The 18,696-nt window shown below is 45.0% G+C and overlaps 1 protein-coding gene across 3 annotated transcripts in view; it reads right to left on the reverse strand.

Moving 5' to 3' along the window:
- Positions 1 to 8,792: 8,792 nt before the first annotated feature.
- Gmeb2 (glucocorticoid modulatory element binding protein 2) overlaps positions 8,793 to 18,696 on the reverse strand; it is a 40,766-nt gene continuing 30,862 nt past the window's right edge. For all 3 annotated transcript variants that reach the window (XM_021194469.2, XM_029536709.1, XM_029536710.1), the window contains exons 5-10: positions 17,584 to 17,687; positions 16,255 to 16,412; positions 13,406 to 13,477; positions 13,029 to 13,166; positions 12,471 to 12,593; positions 8,793 to 11,746 (exon numbers count right to left, since the gene is read on the reverse strand). In XM_021194469.2, coding sequence (XP_021050128.1) covers positions 11,106 to 11,746; positions 12,471 to 12,593; positions 13,029 to 13,166; positions 13,406 to 13,477; positions 16,255 to 16,412; positions 17,584 to 17,687 — 1,236 coding nt within the window. In that variant the 3' untranslated portion in view covers positions 8,793 to 11,105. The remainder of the gene's footprint in view (positions 11,747 to 12,470; positions 12,594 to 13,028; positions 13,167 to 13,405; positions 13,478 to 16,254; positions 16,413 to 17,583; positions 17,688 to 18,696) is intronic.

The following is an 18,696-nucleotide window of genomic DNA, read 5'->3' on the forward strand; positions in this document are numbered from 1 at the left end:
AGAAACAGCAGGAGTCCAGGAGTCGAGGGTGTAGGGTTAGGGTTAGGGTTAGGGGTGTCCAGGGTCTCTGCGAAATGGTAAACACTGGAACCCTCAGGACAGCCCTTAAGGCTATGGGAAAGAGCTCTAAATAATTGAATTTGAAAATATATAATTTCTTAGCTATCCAAAAATATAAGGATGCAATATGAATTATGAGGAGTTTCACGAGTTTAAAGGAACGGAGACAGCTACACAATGTGCCAACTTGTCAGAAAGATACAAAGGCATGCAGGTTCCTGAGTTTAAGGTCAGCCTAGGACAGAGCAAGGTTAGACTCGGGTGTGATGGAAACGGTGCACAGTGGAAATAATTTCAGGGCAGGGTCCCAACAAACTAGCATGTCATCTAGGCTTAACTAAGGCATACAGATCTCTGAATTCTTTTTCAGTGTTAAAGAAAGTGTGTGTTTGCTCTCTCTGAATCAAAGGGTTGGGGTCACAGGATGCTGATTAATAGGATAATCAAAAGAGAACCTGGAATCAATAAGTGAATTGATATGTAAATTTAAAAACTGGGCTTTTGGTCTTCATGAGATGAGCTAGCAGAACGGAATAGCAGTTCTTTTTTTCTCTAGTGAGAGTTGAGCTACCTGGAGATCTCTGGAGAGCAAAAACAGTTCTTCAAGAGGTTTTTCTTAACAGGATTTCTGACTTGGTCTGAAGATCCAAAATTTTTTTTTTTTAATATAGCGCGCGCGCGTGCGCGCGCGTGTACACACACACACACACACACACACACACACACACAGAGAGAGAGAGAGAGAGAGAGAGAGAGAGAGAGAGAGAGATCCCCTTAGACCTGACTAGGTGTTTTCAGGGAGCTAGTTGCTGGATATAGCTGCTATCCAGATCGCTTTTAGAATTTTCACTAGCAGAGAGAGCTGTCTCAACCAGAGAGTTTTTAGAATAGCAAGAAAACGCTGTCTAGAGCAGAGCAGAACACAGGAGCTCAGAGTGCGCAGGCACACACGGGGCGGGGGAGGGGTGGGGAAGGGGCGGGGGCGGGGCGCGCAGTCTGGAAAGCCATCTCAGCAGCTTAGACCCAGATTCGACTTCTGAGTTGTTAGTTTTCACCCCTTCCAGTCACCACTTCTCTCAGAACCGCTCTCTAAGCTGAGGCTGGTCCTTGGCAAGTCAACCCCTTCAGATTCACAGAGATTTTGGGAGCGTGCCAGAGCTCATCACAGAGCAGGAAGCGCTGGGGACATTGTGCATTCTCATTGGAGTTGCCTGAGCTCAGTGGGAAAGTGCAGTTTGGTCATCCAAAAGGCTGAGTAGCCCACTGAGCTAGGACACTGTGGCACCGGGGTTCCAGTCTTACAGGCTGCAGAGGACAGACAGACATTGAGTACTCAGCAGAAATGACCACGTATCAGAAAAGATTGCTTCCTCCTTGTGGTTTGGGTCATTCACAATAGGGTGGAGGGTGGGAATACTCAAAGATAGCTCTCCTCAGCGAGGGATGGGGTTTGTGGGGGAGGAGTTGAGGCTGCGTGCCAATCCCCAGCTAGCAGGAACTCAACCCTTACTGTTCAAAACTGTAAAGTCATGAAGAGCACCGATGTGTCAGGAATAAGTTTTAGGTTGGGTCTGGTGGCGCATACCTTTAGAAAGTATGGAGGTAGGTAGATCTCTGAGTTTGAGGCCTGCCTAGTCTACAAAGTGAGTTCCAGGACAGCTATCCTGTCTCAGAGGAGGTATATGTAAATTTGGAGTCACAAAGAAGACCACCACTCCAACAGAAGTGTCTAGATAAGTAAGGCAAAACTTACAGATCAAGACAGTGTATTCAAAAGAGGAAACACACAGTGACAGAAAATACACTTGGTTTTTATTCTAACTCAGGTGGGGACTGTTTCTTTTCCCCGTTGGCTAGTCTGAAAAGAATTGGCACACAGAAAATGATGGGCCAGGGAACTAACTGTTACTGCTCTAGGTCATCAGATTGCTGGAATGCAGCTGGAGGCCTGTTGTGTAAACAAAAGTTTAACCAGGCGAGGGAATTAAAACATTTACAAGAAAGTCTTACACACAGCAGAGAGGATAAAAAAAATTTTTTTAATTCCTTTTATAGTATTTGTTAGAAAAGATTCATATTTAATTTTTCTTACAGATGGACAAGCAGGTCTGTGGGTCAGAGTCCACAAATTTATCAGAATATGCATGCAGGAGTTCAATACAAGGTGTAAAGCACTGAAAAAGATGGCTTGCTCTGTGCTCACTTGTTAGCAGTTAGTTAGCATACTGAAGCAGAAATGACAGAATGGTACTGGCCTCTATCAACGTCTTATAGAAGATGGTTCAAAGATGTAAACAGACAAAATCATAACAGCCTAAAAGAACCTAAGGTAGAATTATGTTCCCAGTTAGCCATCTTAGCCTTGGAGTGAAACAAGGGTCTTTGCTTGCTCCTACGCTAGCAGACATGATGAAGCTGGCTCCTCCCAATGTAGGTTAAAAGACTCAGTCAATAGCTTGACAGGCCACAAAGGTCACCACGGAATTCTTTTCCTTTTCAGAGAACCAGTTGTTAAACATCTACCAGCACACTATCAATAACTTCATCCCACAAAACTAAAACAATTTTGTATAGAAAAAAAAAATCCTTCATTGTCAATAAAGCAAAGCCAGAGAAACAAAAAGGGAAATTGTAACTGTTATCTCAGGTAAAAGTCTGACTTCTTTAATATAGTATGTATTTTAAACTATAAACATTATGAGTTCAGAAAAGCAATCTATGAAAAAAATAGGCAGAGTATATGAGCCAATATTTGCTATAGAAAGAAAAGTGGAAATAGAAGTTGTTCCAAACGTAGAAAAAAATCTTGACCTTCATGTGAGGAAACACAGACCAGAACCTCTTGATCAAATCTCTGTTTTGGATCATCAAGACCACACTAAGTCTTGGTGCAACTGAAAGACAGCAACTAGTTAGCCACATCTAAAAGAACAGGGGGCCCACACCAAGGAACAGTAACAGACAGCAGTTGCTGGGTTTACTCATAACAGCCTTCCTTCCAATTATCACAGATCCAGGTCCCCAAGCCCAGCATCATTGCAATGGTGGTTCCCCCTCTCATGTAGGGAATACTGGGAAGCCATTGAAAAGGGGGTCTCTCAGTTTTGGATACTTTACTAAAGAAGAAATGCATTCTTGACTGTAAATACACACACACACACACACACACACACACACACACACACACACACACACACACACACAGAGTCTGTTCTAGAAATCAGAAGTAAGATGAAGTAACCAGTGTGGGACTTACTGTTTTCTCAGCCTTTGGAACCTTGCTTTGGGACCAGGTATATATCTCCATAGAATGAAGAATGCTTCTAGAACAACTTGGTCAGGCACCACACAGACACATGGGACCCTGCTCTCTGACCTCAGCTGTGCAAAAGCCAGATAATCTTCCAGAATGTTCCCATGCCAACCAACCATACTTGGCCTCTAAACCTAGATTCTGGGACTAGACAATGAGATCCAAGGGCCTCCTTGGCTTCTCTTCCTGAGTGTCTCACATGTACCTAGCCCCAACCCTTCTCCTCTTACTCCTCTAGCAACATCCCGACCACAGCAAAAGATGCCCGTCCTAAGTTGAAAGGATATGTCCTGGATACCCCATTTCATGACACATCACAACAAAGCAAATGCTGGTACAGATCTGTGATCTTATTCATCATCCCAGCTGCAGTCCCTCCATGGCTTCGCTTTTTACTCCTTAGATGATCACCTCTGAGGAGTAAGCACTGACCACAGTGACTGCTTGGATGCTGCTTAAACAGAGTCAGCAGAGTGAGCATCACTAGAGACAGACAGATAGATGGATGTCACAAGCCCTGTGATGAGGTATTGGGAGACACAACCCCCTGTTTCCTTTTAAAGATTGAGCTCAACCCCATTACAATGATCCCGATACAGACTCCTGTTCTCTTCACAGAAGCCCCCAGGTGCTAGGCCAGACTGAAGAGGCCAAAAAGACCCCCAAACTGGTGTGACTGAAATTTATAATTAGACTAGGGAGGAAAATACATATGTAAAATTATTAGATCATTAATGAAACTTTAATACAAGTTATAAATGCACACACACATATGTTAATCCTATGTCTTAATTTCCTATTGCTATGATTAAACACTATGACAAGAGTTTAACTTGGCTTACAGTTTCAGAGGGTTAGAGTCCATGATGGTGAAGTGAATGAACAGCTGAGAGCTCACATCTTAGTTACAATCACAAGGCAGAGAAAATGCTGGGAATCTTTGGAAACCCAAAAGCCCACCCACCAGAGACATACCTCCTCCAACAAAGCTACACCTCCTAGTCCTCCCTAAACAGTTCTACCATGTAGAAACCACTGAGAAAAATTAAAAGATAAGCCACAATGATGAGAATAACCACTATGGTGGTCTGAATGAGAATGGCTCCCAGAGACTTTGAATAGGCGGAACTACTTGGAAGGATGAGGAGATGGGGCCTTGCTGGAGGAGGTGTGTCACTGTAGGTGGGCTTTGAGGTTTCAAAAGTCCATGCCAGTTGGCTCTCTCTGCCTCCTATACGTGGATAGAGTTGTAAAATCCCAGCTACTGCCTCAGCACCATGCCTGCCTGCCTGCCATCATACTTTCTACCACAGTGGTCATGGACTCTAACCCTCTGCAACCATGAGCCCCAAGTTAAATGTTTTCTTTCTTTCTTTTCTTTTTTTTTTTTTCCCTTTTTTTTTTTTTTTTTTTTTTGTTTGTTTTTCGAGACAGGGTTTCTCTGTATAGCCCTGGCTGTCCCGAGTGCTGGGATTAAAGGCGTGCGCCACCACGCCCGGCAAATCTTTTATAAGTTGCCTTGGTTATGGTGTTTTGTCACAGCAACAGAAAAGTAACTAAAGCAGCAGCAGCCAATGACAGAGAAAAAAAAAAAAACCATAGTAAAAATAGGTGTGTGCCTGACAAACTGTAAGCAGTCTTTTCTTCTTCTTTTTTCCCTTTAGTGCTGGGACTGAAGTAGGAGCGTGTGTATACTAGACAAGTACTCTACCAATGAGCTATACTTCCAGCCCACAATCTTTTTAAATTTTCAAACTTCAAAGTTCAAGTGCAGTTTTTATTGGTGGTTTGGTTGTTTGGTTGTTTTGAGAGAGCAGCTCACACTATACAGAACTGGCTAGCCTGAAACTCACTATGTAGACCTAGCTGTCCTGGAACATAGAGATCCACCTGCTTCTGCCTCCCAAGTGCCACCATGCCTGGCAAAAGTGAAGTTAAAAAAAAAAAGCTCTTTGAAAAATATTAAGAGAAATGAGAAGACAAGCCATAATCTGGGAGAGATACTTATAAAAAATAAATCTGATGAAAATATTTAATAAAAGACTAATATCTGCCCCATCTTCAGTCTCAGTAGTTGTGAGACACTGTGTTTGATTCTCCAACACTGCCCCCACCCCACCTTATTCCCCACCAAAAAAGAAAAAAAAGAGCCCGTGGTGGCGCAGGCCTTTAATCCCAGCACTCGGGAGGCAGAGGCAGGCGGATTTCTGAGTTCGAGGCCAGCCTGCTCTACAAAGTGAGTTCCAGGACAGCCAGAACTATACAGAGAAAACCTGTCAAAAAAAAAAAAAAAAAAAAAAAAGAATGGAAAGAAAAAGCAAAATATAAGACAGAAGTCATAATTAACAAAATGGACCTAGATGAAAATGGGCAAAAAGGGATCTGGAGAGATGACTCAGTGGGGAAGAACACCAGCCGTTCTCCCAGAAGGTCCGGGTTTAGTGACCCCAGCACCCACATAGCAACTCACAACTGTCTGTAATTCTGTGGGCCCCCGACATGCTAGTTGTGGTATATATTTTTAAAGTAGACAAAAGACCTGACACTTTCCTAAAGAGGATGTATGAGCATATAAAAAGGTCTTTTAAGGACTGAAGAGGGGGCTGGAGAGATGGCTCAGAGGTTAAGAGCACTGACTGCTCTTCCAAAGGTCCTGAGTTCAATTCCCAGCAACCACATGGTGGCTCACAACCACCTGTAATGAGATCTGATGCCCTCTTCTGGTGTGTCTGAAGACAGCTACAGTGTACTTATATATAATAAATAAATAAATCTTTAAAAAAAAAAAAGGACTGAAGAAACAGCAATTAAAAGCACTTCCTGTTTTTGCAAAGGATCTGAATTTAATTCACAAGTTCACAGCACCCACATGGCAACTCACAACTATCTTTGTTTGGTTTCATTTTTTGAGATAGGTTTTCTCCATGTTACCTTGGCTGTCCTCGAGATCTACCTGCCTCTGCCTTCTGAGTGCTGGGATTAAAAGTATGAGCTACCAGCTGGCTTTAAAACCATCTTTTAACTCCAGTTCAGAGTGTCCGATGTCTTCTTCTGGCACTGCAAACACCAGGCATGAATGTGTCACAGATACATACATGTAGGCAAAATGCTCATACACCTAAGAATAAAAACAAATGTTTTTCTTTTTCTTTTTCTTTTTTTTTTTTTTTCTTGTTTTAAGACCAGGCTGACCTTCAACTCAGAGATATCTGCTTGTCTCTGCCTCACGGGTGCTGAGATTAAAGGTATGCACCACTGCCACCAGGCACAAACCTTCTTTTAAAAAGGTGTTCCGTATCATATGCCATCATGCAACTACAAATTAAAACAACAGGGAAAGATGACGAGATGGCTGTTTGTAAAAGCACTTGCTGTACAAGCCTGACAACCTGAGTTCCATTTCTGGAACCCATAAAAGAGGTGGAGAGAACTAACTCCACAAAGTTGTCCTCTGACCTCCACATGCACATGACACATGCACTCCAACATACATCATGCACACAGTGACATAATCATTTTTAAATAGGGAAGTTGAATGTGGCATCACATGTCTGTAATCCCACAGGAGAGGCAGGACAATTACAACTTTGAAGCTATCTTGGGCTACACAGTGATAAAATCTCAAAATAAACAGCGCAACAGTGAGAGGCCACCTACACCTATCACAATGCCAAAGTCCAAAATGCTAAGTATACTACATGGAGTGAAGATGTAGGTCAACAGTCACACTCATTGCTGGTAGAAATGCAAAACGATACAGCTGTGTACCAGAAGACAGTGGCGATTGCTTACAAAATTAAAAAACAGAAAAAAAAAAGTTTCTGCATGATCCAGCAATGGTTATATATTCAAAAAAAAAAAATGAGAAAATGTGTCCTCTTTCAGCAGGTGAATGGGAAAGCTGCAGTCTATCCAGATATGGGGTGTCATTCAGCACCATCCTCTGCGGACTGTGCTTCAGAACACAGCGAGCTAGTGAGACTGCTCCCCTGCTCCCCATTCTTCCTTCATGCATTCTCTTTCAGCAAGTAGCTAGTGCTGGAACCTGTCTGTAGGGACTTCTCAGTGGGGGCACAGGAAGGCGACCCTTCTAAATTAGTAGGTTTATATTCTGCAGCTGGTGACTGCCACAAATGTCAGGAATAGGTGTCAGAAGGGCTGATGAAGGGACATTCCCCTTGCCCAGAGGCAGAAAATGGTCCTTTGGTAATGTTGGGACCACCGAGTGACGGTGGAGAATAACAGTGAAGAAAAATGTGGACTGTCTTGGTCTGAGAGGTGGTGGGGTATGGCTTGGTGAGGAGGGGATATCTGAACTGAGATTTCAGGAAGGTGGCTTGAGCAGCAGGTGGCTGGTGACATCTTTCTTAGAGACAAGAAACAATAGGAATGAAGAGGTTCAGGGGAGAAAATAAGTATTGTTTTGGATGCATTAAATCTGAGGTGCATACAGATTTTCTGCAGGATCATAGGTGTGCTGGAAACAGGGGGTCCATGAAATGTGATGATAGGAAGGGCCCATTGCCTATCTGTTGACTCTATTGCAGTGGAGCATGCTCATGGAAGAACACTGAATCACAGCAAGTCTTTAGATGGGAAGTAGATATTTGTTTAGGTCCCCCTTAGGAAGTCACACATCCACTTACACCCACCTCACGAAGTCTGTGCCTGCCCCAACTCTCATTAACTGACATGACATGCTATCTGCCTCTCTGTTCTGTAGGATATAGGAGAGGCCTACCTGTGGTCCTCTAGGAATCATAATACCAAAGAGGGGAACAATGCCAAAGGGGTTCTCAAACAAAGCCGGGCAAGGGAAGAACATGGCTAGCTTGACAGCAATAGCCTCTCCTAACCCTCTAGAGAAGTTGCTGGAACTTCAGCATTGGGACAAGGTGAAGTAGTTACTCTAGCCTGCTATCCTCACCTTGTTCCATGTTCTTTATAGCTCTATGTCTGCCTTGACTTGTACGTAATAAATCTGTTTCTGCGCCACCCTGTCTGCACAGTCTGATGCAGTGACATGGAGGTTCACAGAGAGATGCCTAGCACCTATGCTACGAACATCTGCGCTCTGAGCTGAACACAGAAGCCAAATGGGACCTGGTATAGTTGAACAGGGAGTGGTGGTAGACACCTTTAATTCCAGCACTTAGAAGAAAACAGAGGCAGATGGAATCCCTGAGTTCCCGCCAGCAAGGCCTATGTAGAGAGACCCTTTCTCAAACAAACAAAAACAAAAAAGCCACTGCCACCAACAAGAAACAAAACAAACTCTGCTTGACTTCAGGACCCAGACCATACACAACTGGACTCAGTGGGCAGATGTGTCTGAAGGACCTGTCACAGGGGCACACATGGTTTTTCAAGTTAAATTTGGTTTCTTCATAGCTTTCATTACAAGAGACAGACACACAAATTATAAAAGTGTTTTTATTTTAAATCAAAGTACCAAGCAGATACTTGCTAAACACATACAAAGTAGAACTCAAAGAACTCAAACTTGCCCTTCTGCGTGCCTCCTGGGCAGGCATGGAAAGGAGCTTGCACCCTCTGCAAAACCAAATCCTGTCCTATCTTTTCAGAAAACCAAACTGAAAGCAGCCACAAGCACCCGCGTTTGCGTGTGGAGAGGGAAGACCTTCCTTCCTGGGTCCTAAATGGCCCAACAAGCAGGGAACACAGCAATAGAAGTCAGTAGGAACCAGAGAGGCAGGTACAAACACGTGGTGGGGCAGTGATAACACTTCCTCTCCTAGAACTGAGGCTTCCATGCAGACGGGACTATTGGTCCTTCTCTGTCCTGCTAGAAGCTGCCTTGGAGGGTGGGCTGTAGACAGCCTCTGAGGACACTGGGAAGGAGTGCTATGAACTAATTCTGAAGCTGATTTGAGAATTATTTTTGTATGGCTCTGAAATAAACTTCACCTTCCAGTACCTCCATGCTCTAAGGGGCAAGGGCCAAAAATGTCTCAACCTTGCTCTTATGAAGAAAGGGAACTGGCCCACATCCCCCAAAGCAAGTGACATCTGGGGCTTGTGCCAAGGAAAGACTCTTGGTTCCTAGGGCAGGAAGGTTTTATTTGTGACATTAATCTAGTCTGAGCTTGTAGAGCAGGGACTTCAAGGAAGTACCCACCCTGCTGGTCCTCCCAATGCCCCTAAAGTCACACAGCTGCATATAACAAGACTTGTAACTCAATGAAAAAATAAAACAAGTTTTTAAAAAGGAGTATATACATAAACAGGTAAACATCTGCTAAACCCAGCTGATTCATGGCCACAGTGAACAGTGATGGAACAGAAGGAAAACAAGAGCCTCAGTAGCTTGACATGGGGTGAGAGCAGGGGCAGAGCAACGGTGTAAAAGCAATCTGGGCACTCGAGGGGATGCATGGATGGAAGGACAAGGTAGCCTTCAAAGCAGTGAAATGGGACAGTGGCCTTTCCTGCTGTGGGGCCCTTTAAAGGAAAGCCTTCAATTGACAGAACAGGAGATTCAAGAGGCACCTTAGGACTATCCCAGGACATCCTTTACCAAGAGGCCAAAACTTTGTTCCCTGAATTGCTTGGCTCCAAAAACTCGCCTAGGTAGCCCCTAGCACAGGCCCAAACCTAGACCTGTAAAAATTGCCTGAAGACAGCCTTCCAAGGAACATTCTGGATCCTGTCTTCCAGCTGACCAACTCACCACTCTAAACAGCCTTACATACCCTGGAGTTCTCAGGATAGAGACATTGAGTATTGGCCAGAGAGGTCCAGCTCCACCTCCAGAAGAGATTTAGGGGGGCAACTATAGGGGAGTACTAGAGCCAGCTGCACACAGGGAGTCATTTAAGCCATTCCAAGTCTCAGGCACACTTCCACAAGATTCTTCCAGAGCTTTGTCTCAGGGAATGACACGACTTAAGACCTCTAGCACCTGGCTAGGTGTGTATGTATTGGTGCCCTGGGTCCCTCCTAGAACTGACTCAGGAGCCTAGGCACTCAGCATTGTTTTGGTTGAAAACACTATAAATTTGATTTTTCCCTAGAAGGCTACTAAGCAATTCACTTAAAAACATCTGCAGCCCATGTGCAAAGGGGTCTAGAACATGCCAGGTCCATGAGACCCCTTCACCACCTGAGTGCCTGTGGGGTGGGGATGGGGTCCTGACTGGGGTCTGCACTTAGCCCCAGGGCATGTTCCCAACAGTGAAAGGAACATGGACACTGGCCATACTGAACCAACAGAGAACTGTGGGAAGAGACCAAATCCATAGGATCTATGGCTTCCACACTCAGGCATGCTGCCTAAGACATGTGTCAATAATGTCCCAGCAGGCTCAGCCCCATGGGGGTGCAGGCACTAGGACCTATAATTAGCTGGGCTCTGGTGCTGGCTCTGTAGCTGTACCAGAAGCACCCAGGCCTCCTCCTGGTCAGTGACCCTCTGGTTCCTGCTCAAGGCCCAATGTGTAAACAGGATTAATAAGCAACAGATGGAAAAGAGTATTTCCCACAAAAAAAGGGGAGAAAGTTTATATGTTGAAGACAGATATTCCAGGTTGCTGGCAACATTCTGCCCCCTTTTCTTCTCTTGATTCATCCGGCAATCCTCTCTTTGGTTCAGCCCATCAGACCTGCTTGTGCTGAGCCAGCCCTGTGGCCTGTGTCTGTAGTGGCCTCTGCCTGCAGTGGCCTGAGGAGAGGCAGCCAGCCCATCTTGGAAGGATTTTACCCTCCCTGCCAGCTACTTCTGCTCATGGTCCTCTGCTACAGCGGCCACCTCAATAGTAGCTGTGTGCTCCTCTGGTCCAGTGGCAGTTGCTGTAGGCATTGTCACAATGGTGCTGCCTGCAGGTGATGCCTGAGCCACATTCTGTAGGGCGGGTCCCAGGCCAGGCAGTGTGAGCAGCTGCAAGGGGCTGACCACCTTCAGTACTGTGCTGCCGTCCTGCATGGCGGCTGTGCTCAAAACGGTGAGGCTGGATGTGTCCGGGTGAATCTCTACTGTGTTGGGGAAGGTAGAGCCAGAGGAGGCCAGAACTGTGTAGCCTCCAAGCAGTGGGGAGGCCGGTGAACTGGCTGGGGCAGCTTGAGGAGAACCCTTGCCCAGGACAGTGGAAGGCAGTGTAGATACTACTTTGCCAAGTGGCACACTGGTCAACTGGGACATAGGCATTCCTGGGCTAAGAGCAATCTGTGCAGACTGTGTAAGCACCTGGGAAGCCATAGCAGCTGGTCCAGATGTAGCCCGGGCAAGACGGGGCCGCTTCATAGGGGATGGCAGGGAAACTGGGGTCAACGTCATGAGCACATTGCTGAGGTGCTGGGACTTGTGTTTCAGCTCCTTGGCACGGCGGCGATGTTCATCACACTGTTGTTCCAGGGCTGCAGGAGACACACAGCATCACCACAGAGAACAGGGATGGGGACAGATAGTATTCTCACAGGGAAAATGCAGACATGTACAGTCAGTGAGCAGATTATAAACCAACAGCACCCAGATGACTAGAGGGCTGCTTGCCAAAGGTTGGCAAGGTTGGCAGCAGTGGGTCCCTTAATGGCCCTCAAGATGACCCAAGACTCCAATTCCAAAGTGGAAATGCTATAAGAAAAACCTTCCCCTCAGCACCAATGTGCTCTAGTGAGTTTCACATGAAAGTTAGACCAAAGCAACCAAAATGCCTACACACACACACACACACACACACACACACACACACACACACACACAGTCATATACAGGGCACACAATTAAGTAAAATCACTAGGGAAAATTTATTACTAATACACTAACACCACAGGACAATCCAGTTCTGGCTGAAGCAGGTGTTTTTTCCATTTCCCTGTCCTATTCCTTCAAATTAAATAACTTGGTTCATCACAAAAAGGTCAGTAATCAGTGACCTGTGCTTTCTGTACTGACAAGGTCAGACCACAGCCACTGGAGTTTTACTGATTTTTCCATATATAATATCTAGTGTTGTTCTGACTTCTTAGTTCTCAAATGAAAAGTTCACCTATGCAGCCATGTCTCAGAAAAGTATGTGGACACACAACTAGAGAGGTGAGCCTATAGGCTCCTCAAACCCCACATTGCTGCTGGGCATACCTGCCAGGTCCCGTGCATACTGTTCCCGAGAACGATCCATCTGACACTTGTGGCTGGCCAGTACCTTCTTCACCAGATCCAGCATGCCAAAGTTTTGCACGATGTTGTTGAGGAGGACAGCATCTGAAAGGGACAACACCAACACTTAGTAAAAATCTAGGCTACTCCTAGAGTTCCTGAATTCCAGTGCTGGGCTGGCTCCTGATGGACCTCTTTTTTTTTTTTTTTAAAGATTTATTTATTTATTATATGTAAGTACACTGTAGCTGTCTTCAGACACTCCAGAAGAGGGTGTCATATCTCGTTACGGATGGTTGTGAGCCACCATGTGGTTGCTGGGATTTGAACTCCAGACCTTCAGAAGAACAGTCGGGTGCTCTTACACACTGAGCCATCTCTCCAGCCCCTGATGGACCTCTTATGGAAGGAGCCAGCTCCAAAGATTCTCCTACTGAAAACTCCCCTCAGCACAATAGGGTCCTGTGTTCAGGTTCAGCTCCCATCCCAGTCACATGGCAGGGCCTGGGGCTAGCAGGAGGGAGAATCAGGCCCTCTTACCTCGGAGCTGCAGGGGTGGGTCCTGCACTCGCTGCTGCAGGCCTTTCATGGTTTCCTCTAGCTCCTGTTGGAATTCCTGTATGACTTCATCCAGTAAGCCTGCATCCTTTAATCCCCGCCAGAATGCAAATGTGTCATCTATGATGGAGAAAGAGTCAGGTAGACAGGATACAAATTGATGTATAGAGTAACTGACAACAGGAAGCAGTAAAGGACATCACCTCAGGAGGTCATCACATAAAGCATCGAGTTCCATATTATAGCCCACAAATCTAGCATGTCCATGGTTGGATCCTAAACCCAGCTAGGATCAGATTATGGGTAGATAGCTCCAGCCACGGGCCCACCCGTAATCCTGAGAAGCTGAGGGAATATACCTCCAATGGTTGTGGTCCAGTCACCAGGGTCCTCACAGGTCTCTATGGTGATGGTGGCAGGTGAGCCATTCACTGCAGGTAAGGCAGAGTTGTGAGTGAGCGTTGCTCTACATTACAGCCCCCAGAGCTTTAAGTCCTAATAATCGTTCTAAGGTTTCATCTGCATCCTTTGTCACCCATTTTCACAGATCTGATAAGCACAATACACTAGTAATTCTCTACTTCATACAAAGTACTTCTCTACTTCACAGTGAGTTTATTTTCAATCACAGATGTCTTTAAACACACGAAGAACAGGAAAACACCCTCTGAGCAGCTCCTCTAGTTCTATATGCAAGTCCCTGCAACTGAGCCTTGGGAAGGAAATAGCAAGGGGAGCTAGCTCTCTGCCCACCTTGCCTCTCTCTCTGCCCTATGGGTCACTCGTACCTCATCTAAATTTGACTGATGCCAGAGCAATCCTAGAACTCATCGTGTTTCCATTCTTTTATATTAAAAGAGAGATAAACCATCCATTCTAGTATATCACCAAGTCCATTGCTGATACCTACAAACTCAATGACCATATAGTTTGTAATTGGAAGTTCTAGAGTTTCTGACCAAGGCTTCATACACAGATCTAGCACAGAGGCAGACCCAGAAGCAGACATATTCCAGAAACTTTCCAACTGGCCTACCACTCATCAATGTTGTAATATTTGTGAGTCATATATGCATGGAATCAACTGAACAGAAACACTTCTCCTTAGACATATGATATTAAAGCCAAAGACTCATTGAAATCCTAAACTAAAAAAACTAAATAACCAGAAAAGCTAAGTCCTAACCCCAATTCTATCTTTCTCAGGCACTACAGCCTTGATTAGAGGGCTCAGAAAGCCCTCTTATTCTGTCAGGAGATGGCACTAGCAGCTCCTATTTGCCCTGGCCTGTCACTGACAGTCAATGTTCTCTTTCTCAGGAACCACTATTTATTGACTATTTACTGTAAAAGCTATTCTATACATTTCGTTTTTTCATGAGACCTACAAAATAATTCCATGAAGTTGGTATGCTGGTTAACATTTCACTAAGGCTTGCAAGAATAAACTAACAGATGTTCTTCCAGTCATGATGGAGCTATACACTGATAAACACATCATCAGTTGGAAACACTACGAAGTTGAAAATGCATTTAATATATTTATCCACCAAATACCATAGTTTAGCTAACTCCAAGTATACTTAAAACACCTCACTAGCCTCTGAAGGGCTGTGACTAATTTTTTTTTTTTTTTTCAAGACAAGGTTTCTCTGTATAGCCCTGGCTGTCCTGGAACTCACTTTGTAGACCAGGCTGGCCTCAAACTCAGAAATCCGCCTGCCTCTGTCTCCCAAGTGCTGGGATTTAAGGCATGCGCCACGCCCGGCTGTGACTAATTTTAATAAGGGAAGCCAAGTCAGCCACCAAGACTTGGACTACTCACTCCCCACATTGCCTTTTGTTTTAATGTGTCCCCAGAAAAGCTCTGTCCTGACCCCCTAATATACCTGGTGTTTTGGGTCCAGAAAGGAGCTAAGCAAAAGACACTGTCACATCATGGTAAACCATAAACATGGACTAAGGACAGAGCAAACAGAGCAAACAAAAGTCAGTCTCTGACCTATGACCCTAGGTGACCCTGGGGTTCTGAAGAGAAGAATGCACCACTATCAGAAGAGCTGAACCCTAACTCTGACTCTGCCAAATCTTGACCAACTAGTCTACAACAAAGCACTTTGAAGAACACAGAAAGAACTCATAGGGCCCCATTCTTCCCCATCCCCGGATGAGGCTCAATTGGCCTGGTTAAACAGAGGTCACAGATCCCTGATCATTTGGAAGTACATGTCAGCTTAACACTGTAGAACGAAAGCTAAGTGACACTGCCAAGAAAGAGAAAACAGCTCAGTTTCACCAAGTAACACAGCAAGGAGCTCAAATCCCAACTTCATTCTCACTTCTACTTACAAAAATTCTCTCTCAAAACTGGACAAAGTTCTAGAAAACTGCAGGGCGGTAGTAGTGCACACTTTTAGTCCCAACACTTGGAGGCAGAGGTAGGCAGATTTCTGTGAGTTCGAGGCCAGTCTGGTCTACTGGGCTAGTTGCAGGACAGCCAGGGCTACACAGAGAAACTCTGTCTCAAAAAACCATGAAGAGGGGAGGGGATATAAAAGTCAACCTTTCTACCACTCTGAAGGATAGATATCAACAGAGAAGAATATCCTAAATTGTCACCCAAAATCAAAATGACAGGAAAGACCTGCATCCAGGTACCAGTAAGAGATCTGAAAAAGACAGTTTTTCAAAGCACAAGCACCCAGGAACATGTATCTCCAGTCCAGGCAAACTTCGAGTGGGAGAGAGCAAGCCTGGGGACATAGGCCATCCATAACCATTCTTTATACCCTTCTATATGTGAATTACTATTTTAAAATGAAAATAACAGAAATATTTTAAGACTCCCTATGAGCAGACAGGTGGCAGTGGTACGTGCCTTTAATCCCAGCAGTTGGGAGGCAGAAGCAGGCAGATCTCTCGAAGTTCAAGGCCAGACTGGTCTATGGAATGAGTTCCAGGACCGCCAAGGCTACACAAAGAAACTCTGTCTTGAGAAAAAAACCAAGCCAAAAAACAAACAGACAAAAGATTCCCCATTAGCAAAACCAACAAATTCCCAGATGTGCTTCCAGGAAGGCTACAAAGAAGGCTGACCTAACACTGTAGGGCCCATGTGGAAGGGAACAGACAAGGTGTAGGGCAGCCAGAGAGGACTGGTCAGGATAGCTGCAATTGACCTGCAAGACTGGCAGCCTCTTGCACCTACCATCAGCTGCAGCTGGTGTGAGCGGGATGTATTCTGTGGATGTGGGACTGCTCAGGGACACACGGGCCCCTGAGAGGTCAATCTTCGTGCTGCGACAAGTATTAGAGCAGACCTTGTCATGCTGGTAGAAGTCTAGCTCTCCAGAGTCCATGATCTTCCTGTAGAGAGGCCAGAGCAGTTCAGGTGAGACCTAACTAAAAATATTTCATCTACTGTCTAACTGCAGGGGCCAAAGTTGCCAACTGGTTCCACTGAGGTAGAAGATGGGCTGCAACTTTCACTGGGCACAAAGCTCAATGTAAGTGCAAAACAGATGGCACAGCCACCCCAGGCTACCCACACAGTATTCTATCCACATGAGGGAGATGAAAACGCTAGCTAGCAAGTATCTATACTGTGGGCTTGGACCTAGGGAGCAGGCCCACAGCTAACAAAGGTGGTGACTGGCTCGGTACTGAAGAAGAGAGGTAGGAATCATTTCCAGGGACAGTCTTACCTTTTAGAAGGACTGAAAGGGAGTTGCTCAAAGCTTAAATTAAGACAATATCTAAAGCCACAGTCACTTATTTTCACCTACCAGGGTCTTCCCTTCTAAATACTTCCTCTTGTCTCTTTGAGGTCTTGGATTAAACTTGACCAGTTTCAGCCAGCCTATTATGATCCATAAACAGAAGGCCAGAGGCTCTAGCTATACTTAGCCTATGGGCAGTACTGGCTTGAGACAATTCTAAAACACCTCCCTCAGCCTGTGGTCTCAACAGCTATCCCATCAGACATATCCTAGATAACAGAGGGAATCTTGGAAATCTAAGGCTGAGAGCTATGAGAAAGTATTCAGAGCTGATTTCTCTGAGGCTAAGTTGTGACTACTCTGACAGAAAACAGAGCACCCGAGGGAGTGGCTGCTTAGGAAGTGAGGTGGCACTGGTTACTGCAATACTCCTAACAGAGCATGCTAAATTCAAGATACATAGATATGGGTATGGCTCTTGGGTCATAAAAAAAAAGTGAGCCTGACATGTCCTGAGTACCTGTGCACTTTGCAAGGGACTTTAATGAAAAAGACAGAAGTAAAGGGCAGCATAAAGTGCTGTTAAAAAAAAAGTAAGCCTAAATATTTATCTATGCACAAATACCAGATTATATCCTTAAGTTTTAACAGTGACATATTCAAAGTATACACACACTACCACCACTACCACCAAGTAAAGAATTAGTGGAAATTAAAATAAACTTAACTAAAATGCCCCATCTTCACAAATCTAAAATCAAATGAAAAAGCAATGGCTGCAAACCCCTCCCATCATCTCAGACTCTTCAGATGCCCACCTGAGCATGATGCCATTCATCCGGATTGCTCTCTTCCAATCCTTCAAGGTAGATTTCCCTGCCAGGTGCACAAACTCCTTTGGGCTGATCACATGTTCATCATACTAGAAAGAAACACAGTAGACGACCTTCTCAGCCTGACACAAGCCTGGTGAAACTACAGCATAGCCTGTTCTCCCTTCCTGCTCCAGCCTGCACTAGGGGTTCACAGCAAGAAAGAGAACCATGCTCTATCAGCCACAGGTCTCGGTATGAACACTCTGATATGGTCTTCTATTGGAATATCCCCAGTAGCCAGTTCTCTACCTGATACTTGGCATGCTACAGCCCCACAAAAGTGTATTATGTAGGAGATGAGGGGCAAACCACAGCAGAGAAGAGAGCTTATGTACTCTTCCACTAGAAAAGACAACAAATCTCTTTCTTATGGATAACTTATTCCTTTAGTGATATTCACCCATATCATATCAGAAAAACATGGTATTAATCAAAATACAAGCATATAGCCTGTCAATGGATGATACTTTGCCTGGATGAGCCCACTAAGAAGCCACAGAAATGTAAAATGCACAGTGTTCTGTCTTGCATAGTGCTTACACATATCCACCTCAAAGTCAGGAGAACCACATTCTTGACTCAGCAGTGTTCTATGGTTTGCTAAGGCAGAAAGCGTAGAAAAGTAAAACATACTATTCATTTTTCTTAAGCAAGCAATGACTAGAACCAAAGAATGAAAATAAAGTTCGAAGGGACCAGTTTCTGCAGGTAGCATGGTCACAACTGTCATGACCATCTGCTGGTGGAAGGGATGTACCTGATTCCCTAAGAACCAACAGAAACTCTCTTCACACTGGAAGACTACTGGAGTGCCCAGCATCCAGCCCTCCATCCTGCAATTAATTACCTCTGCTCATATGACCTTGCCTTCCTGGCCTGTTCACATCTGGTGCTCTGGTTCCAGGAACCTATTCTGTTTGCTACCTGTACTGGCTAATTTTGTGTCAACTTGACACAGCTGGAGTTATCACAGAGAAAGGAGCTTTAGTTGGGGAAATGCCTCCATGAGATCCAGCTGCAGGGCATTTTCTCAATTAGTGACCAAGAGGGGAGGGC

This window comes from Mus pahari, chromosome 3, assembly GCF_900095145.1.
Source record: "Mus pahari chromosome 3, PAHARI_EIJ_v1.1, whole genome shotgun sequence".
In the NCBI taxonomy this organism is placed as follows: domain Eukaryota; kingdom Metazoa; phylum Chordata; class Mammalia; order Rodentia; family Muridae; genus Mus; species Mus pahari.